The sequence below is a fragment of the Pan troglodytes genome, chromosome 8, assembly GCF_028858775.2.
Source record: "Pan troglodytes isolate AG18354 chromosome 8, NHGRI_mPanTro3-v2.0_pri, whole genome shotgun sequence".
Taxonomy (NCBI): Eukaryota; Metazoa; Chordata; class Mammalia; order Primates; family Hominidae; genus Pan; species Pan troglodytes.
Window position 1 is genome coordinate 137,951,325 of NC_072406.2, and position 12,699 is coordinate 137,964,023.

The 12,699-nt window shown below is 41.3% G+C and overlaps 1 protein-coding gene across 8 annotated transcripts in view; it reads right to left on the minus strand.

Annotated features, from left to right (window-relative positions):
* Positions 1 to 12,699, minus strand: part of DHX32 (DEAH-box helicase 32 (putative)) — a 60,137-nt gene that overhangs the window by 19,868 nt on the left and 27,570 nt on the right. For 6 of the 8 annotated variants that reach the window (XM_001138928.6, XM_016919595.4, XM_054659966.2 and 3 more), the window contains 2 exons: positions 10,731 to 10,924; positions 3,355 to 3,727 (listed from right to left, as the gene is read on the minus strand). In XM_001138928.6, coding sequence (XP_001138928.1) covers positions 3,355 to 3,727; positions 10,731 to 10,924 — 567 coding nt within the window. Of the gene's footprint in view, positions 1 to 3,354; positions 3,728 to 10,730; positions 10,925 to 12,210; positions 12,511 to 12,699 lie in introns of all 8 variants that reach the window. The other 2 variants (XM_063782243.1, XM_063782244.1) reach the window with 2 other exon arrangements.

The following is a 12,699-nucleotide window of genomic DNA, read 5'->3' on the forward strand; positions in this document are numbered from 1 at the left end:
CACCCACTGAAGGACGATATCTAGCAGACATCTAGCTCACCAAAAATGAAAGAAGATCCACAACTGCATAAAACATTTCCCAGGAAAACCTCCAGCCTAAAAACACCTTTGTGATAGTTTATTACTGTACAGTAATCTGGCTACATATTATCGTAAATCTCAATGTATGTTTTCTGTTTATTTCATATTTTGTCTTCCGGTTAAAAGACAGCTAGGTGATAGGAAACAACACGCTAAACATTCAGGGCTCTAAGTCTCAATTAAGTGCCAAGACACAGGGCAGCCTGTGAATTACAGAGATTAATTCACAGCAGGTGTGGTGCTAAGCAAGTGGTTGGAGAAAATGTGACACACCTAAGGTAAATGTACTGCTGTTTCACCAAAATGTTTGAGAATATTTCTGTAATTTAAAACATACTTCTTAATGTAAAAAAATGGCAGGGCTGGGTGCAGTGGCTCATGCCTATAATCCCAGCACTTTGGGAGGCCAAGACAGGAGAACTGCTTGAGGCCAGGAGTTCAAGACCAGCCTGGGCAACATAGTTAGACCCCGTCTCTACCAAAAAAAAAAAACAAAAAACAAAAACTAGCTGGGCATACTGGCACACACCTGTAATCCCAGCTACTTCGAAGGCTGAAGAGGTAGATGGCTTGAGCCCAGGAGTTCGAGGTTACACTGAGCCAAGATCACACCACTGCACTCCAGCCTAGGCAACATAGTGAGGTCCTGTCTCTAAGTAAATAAATACAAATTTTAAATGACAATTAATACATTTGTATTAGACTGGTTGAGTTTGTTTTCACATGATATTTAAGTGCTACGGTAGGTTTTAAAGCTTTATATAGAAATCAAGAAAGCATCAAATAGCATGGGGGGAAATGATCAATAGCTGTTAGCACTGATTTCGGTGCAAGACAAATCTTTCCAAGACACAAATCCCAATCCATAAGAGATGAGAATCTTAATGAGGGATCCTGACAAAAATAGTAAAAAAGAAAAGTCCATCAGTATACTGAATGGTGTTCTGCTTGTTAGGCAGTAGATGGGGTAAGGAAAACCAGATAACACCTGTGGAATCCAAGGCTGAAGCAGGAGAAAGAAACCTGGTGCCCAGGTAAAGTCTGCTGAAGCCAGCCCAATGTCAGTGGCTGGCTTGCTGCCCCACCCACAGGGCAGGTCGGCTGTTGAGCCCCTGAACAATGAGGAGCTCACCTTTAGAGGGTCCAGTGCTCCGCCTGGGTCACAGAGGCTCAGAATTACAAAATCCTCCGGTAGCTTTCATGGCACTCTCACTTTAAGACTGCAAGACTGATGGTTTCTTAATAGGAATGCCTTTCCAGCCTGCCTTCAGGGGAAATTACATACCTCTCCAAGTCCTGTGGCATTTACAGTTTCTACCACCAGCCTGGATAATGGTGCATGTTCTAAAGTTGACAGTTCAAAAGTCACTCTACAATTAATTATAGTTTATATTAAACTTATAAGAATCATGTACTCTAAGACCATCTGCACCTCAGTTCTGTTATGAGCTTTATTTTCCAAGATCCAAAATCCATTTCCAAATCCATTTAGGAATTTTTGCTTACCCTGACTTGAAGGATTACACCCATCCTATCAGTCTTAATTGCAATTTTTTCTTGCAGAAATGTATATCCTGGTTTTTTTTAATTTTTAATTTTTTTTTTTCTAGAGACAGGGTCTTGCTCTGTCACCCAGGCTGGAGTGCAGTGGTGCAATCACAGCTCACTGCAGCCTCAAACTCCTTAGTTCAAGCAATCCTCCCACCTCAGCTTCCTGAGTAGGTGGGACTACAGGCCTGAGCCACCATGCCTGGCTAATTTTTTAATTTTTTTGTTGAGATAGGGTCCTGCTATGTTGTCAAGGCTGGTCTCAACCTCCTGGCCTCACGTGATCCTCCCGCCTCAGCCTCCCAAAGTGCTGTCATTACAGGTGTGAGCCACAGTGCCCGGCCTATGTCCTGTTTTTCACCTGGCAATTCTGACTCTCAAATATATTAGATTTGCCATTCTTCCCTTCCTTAGGCTTCATCTGTTTACACTGAGAACCTCCAACTGTTTTCATAAATCCTATGTCTCCGTAATCATTTTATTATTTTCCTCAGGACTTTCTTGAATATCTTGAATCATGCAGGATGAGATGATAACAATAAATCACTGTAATAGGCAGATTTGCTATTCAAGAGAATGTATATCATATACATACAAAAAAATGATAAATATGCAGTCATATTGAGGTTCTAGAAACAGATAAATTTAAGAAAACTAAAGTTCCCAAAGCCAGAAGGAGCTGTCATCCTTTATGCTTTGAGTATAAAATAGAATAAATACTTCTGAAAGTGTTTCTGAAATATGTGGATGTTCAAGAAAAGGCTCTGACAGACAGCTGAGCCACTTATCTGTTCAGCTGTGGCTCAGCCTACATCAAGTAATTTCCTTTTTGGTTTCTGTTTAATGAGTAGAACCACTACATATATGGGTGATGGTCTAAAAACTCATGCTTCTCCTCTCTGTGGGAGAAGACAGGGAAAAAAGGCCAGGCAGTTAGTCTCCATGAAGAGAGGTCTAATTCTGGAGACCCTGGAGGCTTTTAGATTCAGCCAACAGAGTAGTGGGGAAAGAAATAGGGCCAGTGTAGCTGCAATTTAAAAAAAAATGCAACCCCAAATGGTACCTTGGCTGTCTAAAAGCAGTAACAGAATGGAAATGATGCTTGATTGCACATTTCCAGTCATTCTTTTAAAGAGATGCTTTAAAGAAATCTGAGTTAAAGGTTTTTTTTTTTTTTTTTTTTTTTTTTATCTTTTAAGAATGGAGCCCCAGTCCAGGGAGATGACCTTCTCGGGTGGGCTATATTTTCTGCCCATACTCCACTGACTATCACAGGACTGCTTGTGGGAAATGTTGTGTTACTTAACTCTATGGTGAGTGCTTAGGTAATAGTCCTGATCTCCAACAAACACACCTGCTCATAGGGAGGCAGCGGAGAATGTCAGGGGAGTCGGCATGCACCTACTGTACCAAGAGACAATTCACAGCAAGCATAAATAGAGCCAGCTGTGCCTTTGGGGCAGCCACTCTCTGGCCTGAGCCTGCTGGAGGGAAGTTGGCTCTGGAGATCATGTCTAGAGACTCCTCACCCATATTTTGTTTTCAGAACTGCATGTGATTTTAGAAACACTTCCTGTTCTCCTTTCAGCACAGGTTTTATTTAATGAGGTGTGATGAAACCAAATATTTAAACAGTTAATTAGCAAACTGAAACCTGTATGTTAGTTATTAAAAGCTTCCCAAATGAAATACCTTATTACTCTGTAAGGTTAGAGTATCACTTACTTGTTCACAGGCCAGAAAGACTACAATGTCACCTTTCTCACCCGAGTGGTGAATTTCAAAGATAAGGCGTAAAATAGACTCAAAAGAATCCTTTTGAGCCTCACTAAGGTACACAACCTCCACAGGGTGTTTATTTTTCACTTCTATGACAGGCACGTTTCCATAATAAGAATTGAGTTTGCTGATCAGGTGAGGTGAGGAGTTAATTATGAGTTTCAGTTCTGGTCTTGCTAGTAAAATATCTTTAAGAAGTCCAAGTAACACATCAGTTGCAATGCTTCTTTCATGAATATCATCTAAGATGATGACCCCATAGCTACCCAAAAAAGGATTGGACATCATTTCTCTTTGCAGCATATCATCAGTACAATACCTATAAAGAAGAAACATTAAAGTTAGAATATTCTTATGCTAAGTCATGCAAAAAACTTCCTAACAAGAAAAATGCCTTTCCTATATTCATTTCTCTAAATCAGTAACTCTAAATTTTCACTGGGGCCAAAATTCCTTTAAGTTGATACAATCTACAGAATTATAGCACAAAAAAACACAGATAAACAAGATTTATACCCAGTTTGTATATGTTCATGGACTGCCCCCTACAAAGACCATTCTGAACCCTAAGTTAAAGACCTCTGCCTAAATGTTTATTACAAATATTAATAAAAGCCTGCATCTAACTTTTATTCTGAGCTTTATACATAAAAAGTATCATAAAACACCCTGGTCAATTTTTCCTCTCGCATTCATCAATGAAAGAATTTTGAGTAAAATTATACACTTTTCAAGGAAAGGATACAAGAATAACCATCCTGGCTCAGGCTCATGGTCCTGCTAGCCCACTGTTAGGACAGACACTATTATTGGTGATTCACTGTGAGAGATGATATCATTAAGATGTCATCCAAATAATAAGCAAACAGAAGGATCTAAAAAGTAACCACCTATTTAAGGGCAGCATGAAAACTGGCTAGAATTCCTGGAGTGGGGAGAGGTCATTAGTGATTTTAATGGACTTTTCCCATACTTCCTGGGATGATTTTTTAAAATTAAAATAACCACCTATTAGTCACTAAGCTTAATGAAAATAACTTTCTGACACTATTTACATATTTACCTGTATTACTGCTTGAAGAAACCAATCCCATTTTTTTTTTTTTTTTGAGACAGAGTCTCGCTCTGTCGCCCAGGCTGGAGTGCAGTGGCGCAATCTCAGCTCACTGCAAGCTCCGCCTCCCGGGTTCACGCCATTCTCCTGCCTCAGCCTCCAGAGTAGCTGGGACTACAGGCGCCCGCCACCACGCCTGGCTGATTTTTTGTATTTTTAGTAGAGACAAGATTTCACCGTGTTAGCCAGGATGGTCTCGATCTCCTGACCTTGTGATCCAGCCACCTCGGCCTCCCAAAGTGCTGGGATTACAGGCGTGAGCCACCGCGCCCGGCCCCAATCCCATATGTTTTTTACCTATTGAAGGTATTTACTTTTATTTATTCTTGTACATGGCAATTCTGAGATTGCTATCCTTCGACAGGCCTGCCTGCAAGGTTAGCCCTTGGCTAGCATTTGGGAACTTAGATTTGGGGAGGGTTCTCACCATTCCCAGAACTGATAAAGAGTAGTTTGCCCCGCCTGTAATCCCAGCACTTTGGGAGGCCGAGGCAGGCGGATCACAAGGTGAGGAGATCGAGACCATCCTGGCTAACGCGGTGAAACCCCGTCTCTACTAAAAATACATAAAATTAGCCGGGAGTAGTGGCGGGCGCCTGTAGTCCCAGCTACCCGGGAGGCTGAGGCAGGAGAATGGCGTGAACTGGAGAGGCGGAGCTTGCAGTGAGCCGAGATTGCGCCAGGGCACTCCAGCCTGGGCGACAGAGCGAGACTCCCCCAGAAAAGAGTAGTTTGCTGTGCCTGAACCATTTGTACAGGCAATATGTTTTACGCTGCACATGTGCTTTCCTTCTGGGAGTCTGGAATTTTGAAACATACTAGGCAGAGGGTGCCTCTACGGCCAGCCCTCAATAAAAACCCTGGGCACTGAGCCTGAGTTTCCCTGGTAGGGCACCATTTCACGAGCTGTGAATGAAGTGCACGGTTTGTGACTTCACTGGGCGAGAGCTCGTGAGCTTGCGCCTGGGTTCCTGTAAACTTCGTCCCATCCACTATTTCCCTTTGCTGATGTTGCTTTGTATCTTTTCAGTGCAATAAACCTTAGTTATAAGTAAATAATATGCTGAATCCCATGAACCTTTCTAGCAAATCAGTGAACCTGGGGGTAGTCTTGGGGATCTTGACACAGTCCTCAATTAACCTCTTTCAAGGAAAAAAAAAAAAAAAGGAAGTAAACAAACATCTATTAAGCACCTAGTGTGAGCCAGTCACTAAGCTGGTGTATATGTTTCTCATTCAATCTTCAGAATAAATCTTCAAAGTAGATATTGCTATCCCATTACTATGACTCATTTATAAATGAGAAAACTGAAGTTCAGAAAAATTCAGTACCCTGCCCAAGGTCACAAAGCCAGGTAGAGAGTCAAGATGTAAACCTGGATAGTTGTTCTATCTGTTGTCACTGTCAAATTATAACGATTGCTTCCTTGGCCTTGTAGTTTTGGTGATAAAAGTCCATGTTCTTCCTCTCTGGATCTTTATGAGATCAAAGTATATGCCCTCTGCCTTTCTTTTCATACAGGTTCTCATCCTGTGTCTTATCAAATGAGCAGTGATAAATTGATGATTCCTTTCCTCAAACTTAGAAAATAAAGCATCTTGAATACTATAGTATTATACTTTGTGCAAGATGCCAACAGATGCATTGAAATCTAGTTTTCAATTTTTTTTTTTTTTTTTTTTGCTGAGGCTAATTAGAGATTTAATTTCTAATGTTATCTCTGTTTCCCTTTCAGCAAAACTCACCTAAGCACTGATCTTATAGGAAGTAATGCTGCCCCATAAGATTGAGGAGGTTTATGTGTTATGTAAATACATCTAGGCTTAATTAAAAAAAAGAGAAGATGCTAACTTATTAAAAACTCCAGCAGACTCATCCAGCAAGGCCTAGCCTTACAGATGATTATACAAGGGAATTGTGAAGGCTCAATCCTAAAACTTACTATACAAACCCACATTTTTCTGCAGTCCCACCTACTTGGGAGGCTGAGGTGGGAGATCACTCCAGCCCAGGAGGAGTCCCACATTACAGTGAGCTATGACCCCACAACTGCATCCCAGTCTGTGCGATGTGAGCAAGGCTCCAACTCAAAACAAAGCAAAAAAAAAACTACTTTTTTTCTATATAACACAAAGATATGTTTCTGAACTTTATGGTAATGAGATATTGTGTGTATGATACTTTAAAAAGTGCTGTTAACTAATAAGTACATAAAAAAATAGATACACTACCAAGGTTTCAGGAAATGCAGTTTATATCTTTAAATTAAGGCTAAATTTCTAAAAGCTAAGACTATAATAAAATAAAGTTTTATTAATATTTATATTTTATAAAATTATATAATTGAGTTTAACCTTAATGAAAATTTGAGAATTTTCCAGTTCTAAAAACAGAAAAGACCACCATTTGACACTATGAGTCACTTCTATGAGATATCTTGATATGTAGTTCCTAAAGACTATTTTAGGTATATAATATTCAGGTATTCACTGTTTCAAAAAAGGCCAGAGAAAAGCTTAAAGAAGAACAAAGTTGTTACATATAGCATCCAAAAAATAGTAGTAGGCTTAAAGACAGTTTACTAATTGCCTATGATGTGTTTGATAGATACTAAGGGGCTACCAAAAAAATGAAAAAGACAGTATCAAATATAGACTACTGCCTTCTATAATCAATGATCAATTTTTTTTTTTTTGAGACGGAGTCTCACTCTGTTGCCCAGTCTGGAGTGCAGTGGCATGATCTCGGCTCACTGCAAGCTCTGCCTCCTGGGTTCACGCCATTCTCCTGCCTCAGCCTCCCAAGCAGCTGGGACTATAGGCACCTGCCACCACTCCCAGCTAATTTTTTTTGTATTTTTAGTAGAGACGGGGTTTCACCGTGTTAGCCAGGATGGTCCCGATCTCCTGACCTTGGGATCTGCCCGCCTTGGCTTCCCAAAGTGCTGGGATTACAGGCGTGAGCCACCGTGCCCGGCCAATCAATGATCAATGTTAAATCCTCTGATTTAAATAGCTATTCAATCTGAGCTTATTCAAAATTATGGCTAGCATACCTCTTCAGGAAAATCAATCTTGTTCTAATAATAATTATAAAAATATAATTATAAACATAGCTACCACATACATACACCATGCATCAGTTACATAAATTTAATAGTCCTCACAACAACCCTCAGAGCAAGTATATTAATTGTCCACATTTTTCAGATGAGGCGACTTAAAGCTCAAAGAGGTTAGGTGACTTCTATAAGGTTACAAGTGAGTAAGTGGTGGAGACACCCTTTGACAGCCATGTTGCCTCCTCTCCAGAGCATGGAATACCAGGAAGAAAACAGGTGTTGCTTTATTTTATCATAGGGGTCTTTTCAATAGCTCTGGCCTCTTTCCTGTGACTCAAACACTGTTTACCACAATGCATCAGAGTATCTTCTGACTCTGCGCTGGTTCTGGGGGCATGTCACAGTGGAAAAGAAAGTACAATGTTCAGAAGCAAGAGTAACTGTGAAGTGAAGATATGAAAGCAATGAAGAATAAGGCAGCCCAGCAAGGGCAGAAAGAAACAACCTGCAAAACCTGTCAAAGCAGGAAGCTACTCTCCACCTGTCTCCATGGGTGCCTTTGTACCTCAGCCCACCACACCTGAAGCAACTGTCCCTGTTAAGAAAGGAATGCCATACACAGATTGAAACTAATACATACTTTAATATATAGTATTTCCTTTGGGTGTCAGAATTGAATGCTTGGGTTTTTACCATAAAACAATCCTAAGCCTAACATGTGATAGATGTTTAAAAGGTGAGGCGTGTCTAACACTATTATTAGATTTCCCCACCATTATTTATCTTTGTGGCTTTCCATATTAAGAAGTATCTTAGGCTGGGCGCGGTAGCTCACGCCTGTAATACCAGCACTTTCAAAGGCCGAGGCCAGCAAACTGCCTCAGCTAAGGAGTTTGAGACCAGCCCAGGCAACATGGCGAAACCCCACCTCTACTAAAAATACAAAAAGTTAGCCAAGCGTGGTGGTGCATGCCTGTAGTCCCAGCTACTTAGGAGGCTGAGGCACGATAATCGCTTGAACCCGGAAGATGGAGGTTGAAGTGAGCTGAGATCGTGCCACTTCACTCCAGCCTGGGAGACAGAGTGGGACTCTGTCTCAAAAAAAAAAAAAAAAAAAAAAAAGAAATAAAAAGAAATATCTGATTCCATATCATGACAAAGCTCTTATAATATCTCATTTTAAAAATGACTACATTAAAGAATCCTTTTAAAGGGTTTTCAAAGTCTAGATGGTATTAAAGATATAATATTAACTTCAGAACCTAGTCAGAGCCATCATTTAATTAAAAACATAATTCAAAGGGCTACTTTAAAATGTCAAACCAACCAACCAACCACAAATCTGCTTAGGGATCCTTAACCCTTTCAGGGTCCTATGTCTTGTCCTGTCCAGCTCTTTAACTAGTTTGTGAGCTCCTAAGAACCAGAGAAGTTTTTATGTTTCTTTTGTACCACTCACGTACAATTTACACAATCAGCAATTTATAAATACATAGTAATTTAATGACTCAGGGACATAATTGTTATAATAACAGAAGGTAATATATCTTCAAGAAGTTCAAGTCAGAGTGCTGATGGTCTAAAGACTTTCCCCTATGATTTGACACTAGCCTGAAGACTGTCTTCTACTTTTGAAGATAAACGTTTGAGGGAAAGTAGCTTAGTACAAACCGAATGAGCCCCATGGGCTTTCTTTTTTTCTGGGACATGGTCTCACTCTGTCACCCAGGCAGGAGTGCAGTGGCGCGATCACAGCTCACTGCAGCCTCGATTTCCTGGACTCAAGTGATCTTTCCGCTTCAGCCTCCTGAGTAGCTGGGACTATAGGCATGCACCATCACGCTCACTAATTTTTGTATTTTTTGTAGAGATGAGATGTCACTGTGTTGCCTAGTCTGGTCTCAAACTCCAGAGCTCAAGCAATCCTCCTGCCTCGGCCTCCCAAAGTGCTGGGATTATGGGCATTAGCCACTGTGCCCAGCCCCATGGGTTTTCTGAATGGAGATAAGAACCGCACCAGAGTGCAGTGCTAGCTGGGACAGGGCAAAATCCCTTCCACTATCCAGTTTACCGAACATCCTCCTGGGGATGAGCACATGAGACACTAGGGATATGAGTACATGAAAAACCATCCCTGCCCTGTTACAGTAAAGCAGAGCTTCCCCAATGCTGTGCGTGGCACACTGTATGCCACACAAATGGGTTAGAGAGGTGCAGAAATACTGACCCCGAGATACTTAGCTACTTGGCTCTTGGAGTGGTTGGGCAGTGCCCGGGGCAGCTGAAGCCCGTGGGATGGTCAACTCTGGCTGCAGGCAGCTGTGACCATTTCCTTGCGGTACTGTATGGATACTATCACTTTCTATGATGGCTGTAATATAAAGGTGCTTGAGAAGCACTAGCCCAGAGCAGTGATTTTTCCAGTTTCTTTTTCCTTTTTTTTTCTTCTTTCAAGCTCTTGGAAATCCTTCTTCAAAGGAAATCTCATAATGAAGCTAAGCACAGAAGAGATACCACAACTTGCGGTAGCCACAGAGAAGTCTCCTTGGAACATAGAAGACTCTGCAAAGCACAGTTTGAGAAACACTGGTCGAAGCTGCTGTGATGCAGGCTGACACCAAGTTTTCCAGAAGCCCCACAGAGGGTTTTCTAATGTGTATTACTGGAGGGGCAGGGAAGCCTTCCTGGAGTAGGTGGCTGCTACACTGCATACTGAGTGACTAGGAGGAACTAGCCGGGCCCGGACATGCTGAGCACAGGGAGGGGCAGGTGTACAGGCACAGGGTGTGGAAAGCACAGGGCACACAGTGTGCTCCAGGTGTCCATGTGGCTTGCACACAGGCAATGATGTGGACCCTGCATGAGGCATAGCTCCAGAAGCACACGCTTGAAGGTTCTGAGGGGCCAAGCAAGTTGTTAACTTTTTCCAGGGGATAATGGGAGTCATGGGATACATTTAGACAAGGAATCCCAGATGATGCCAGTGTGGGAAAGCAACGGTTGCTGGCTGGCTGATGACAGAGACCAGTTGCTACTGCACAGCATAGATGCTTAACAGGTAGAATGCCAGAATAATGCTCCTTCAGAATTGTAGAACCTAAGCCAAGAATCATCAGCAGGGAGCGGACTGAACCCCACAAACCAACCTCAGGATTGTTTCGTTGGTACAGCAGTTCTCGAAAGGGATCACGTAGCCAACCTCATGACCAATGTTAACATCCATTTCATCCGCCACCCGCAGGGCGAGCTGGACCACAGTCTGCTTGTGGACCTGCGTGCATATCACGCCCCCGTGCTGGTAGTGGATGGAAAGACAATATTCAGCACACCACTGAGGAACCTGTAGCAGGAAAAAATGAGACAGGATCAGCTTCTGCTGAAAACAAAACAAGAGACAGCTCTGTCTTACAGCAGGGTTCATCTTATAAGTGATTTTCTTTCATCAGTAAATCAGCAGTGGGCTGTATTACATCTTACTTAGTGAAACTCTGAACAATACGGATTATGCACAGAGTTACTGCTAGGAAATAAAGTTAAGAAGAAACAGGAGTTAACAGGGACTGTGAAAGTTTGACTGCCAGACAAAAAAAAGGCAGATAAAAATCAAGGACAGGCCGGGTGTGGTGGCTCACGCCTGTAATCCCAGCACTTTGGGAGGCCGAGGTGGGCGGATCACGAAGTCAGGAGATCGAGACCATCCTGGCTAACATGGAGAAACCCCGTCTCTACTTAAAATACAAAAACTTAGCCGGGCGTGGTGGCGGGCGCCTGTAGTCTCAGCTACTTGGGAGGCTGAGGCAGGAGAATGGCGTGAACCCGGGAGGCGGAGCTTGAAGTGAGCCGAGATTGCGCCACTGCACGCCAGCCTGGGCGACAGAGCAAGACTCCGTCTCAAAAAAAAAAAAAAAAAATCAAGGACAAAAATGAAAAAAAAAAAAAACTTTCAACCTCAACTGTGTTTCTGAAAAGACTAATGTATTTAGAGCTTATTTTCTTTTTGATTAGAAGGCCCATCAAAAATATGGCTTCTGTTATCAGCTATTGTATTTTAAGCAATGTAAATTATAGATAGCATTTAGATAAAAAATAGTGACTCAAAATTAAAGCATTTATATTTAAATCCAAATGATGATAACAAATATCCAGATAAGCCTACTTAACATTTCTCTGATAATAAAAGCTAAAATATCCTGGTAATTTACCATCTAAATATAATTAAATAAATAAACCCATCTAAATAAACCCAGTGAGATAATCAACCAACCCATCTGGATTTGGAGTCAATTCTAAGCAAAGCTACTCTAGAGCCATTTTATTTTAAAAATCCTTTTTTTTCTAAAATATATTATGGACCAACTGATGTTTATCACATTCATTTGTACAAGAATTATTATAGTAGAATGTACTGAATTCATTTGTATGCTACAATCTTAAGGCATTGTCAGTAAATTATGCATTGTTACATGCATTTTAAAAATAAATTATTCCAAGAGTGTTTTTAATTGATCTAAGGAATTTAAACGTTGTAAAATTTCTAATTATCTTGAGGTCTGCTATTTACGAGATTCATTATGAAATTCTTAGATCTGAATTCTCACTGTAATTTGAAAAATAAACATAACTCACCAGAAATACAAGTGACTCCAAAATGAATGACTGCTGTAGACTGTAAATTCCTAAGGACTGAAAGGCAAATGCACTTCCTGCATTTTCAGGTAGGTGTCAGCCTTGTCAACAGGTTGCAAGTTATCAGTAATTATTTACTCAACGCTTACTTTGTTCTATGGAAGATGAAATTTTAAGATACTGCGCTCAGGAAACGTGGAATCAAGGCAAGACCCAGGAATAAGAAGCCACCTAAGGGATTGGCTTGCCATTAATTTGTTCCATGTAAACCACAGATTTTCTAAGCTTTCGTTTTCTTACCTGTAAAATGAATAGACTGAATGAATGAGAATTATCCTTCGAGTTTGAACGCTGGTGTCGTTTTCTCCACAAGGCTTGCTGTGATCCCCTAGGTATCTAGATCCACGGTGTGCTTCCCACCGTGGCAGCCATCACCTTCCTGAGGTTGCTGTTTGTTCCTAGTTCCCCACTACCTAACGGCCCCTCAAA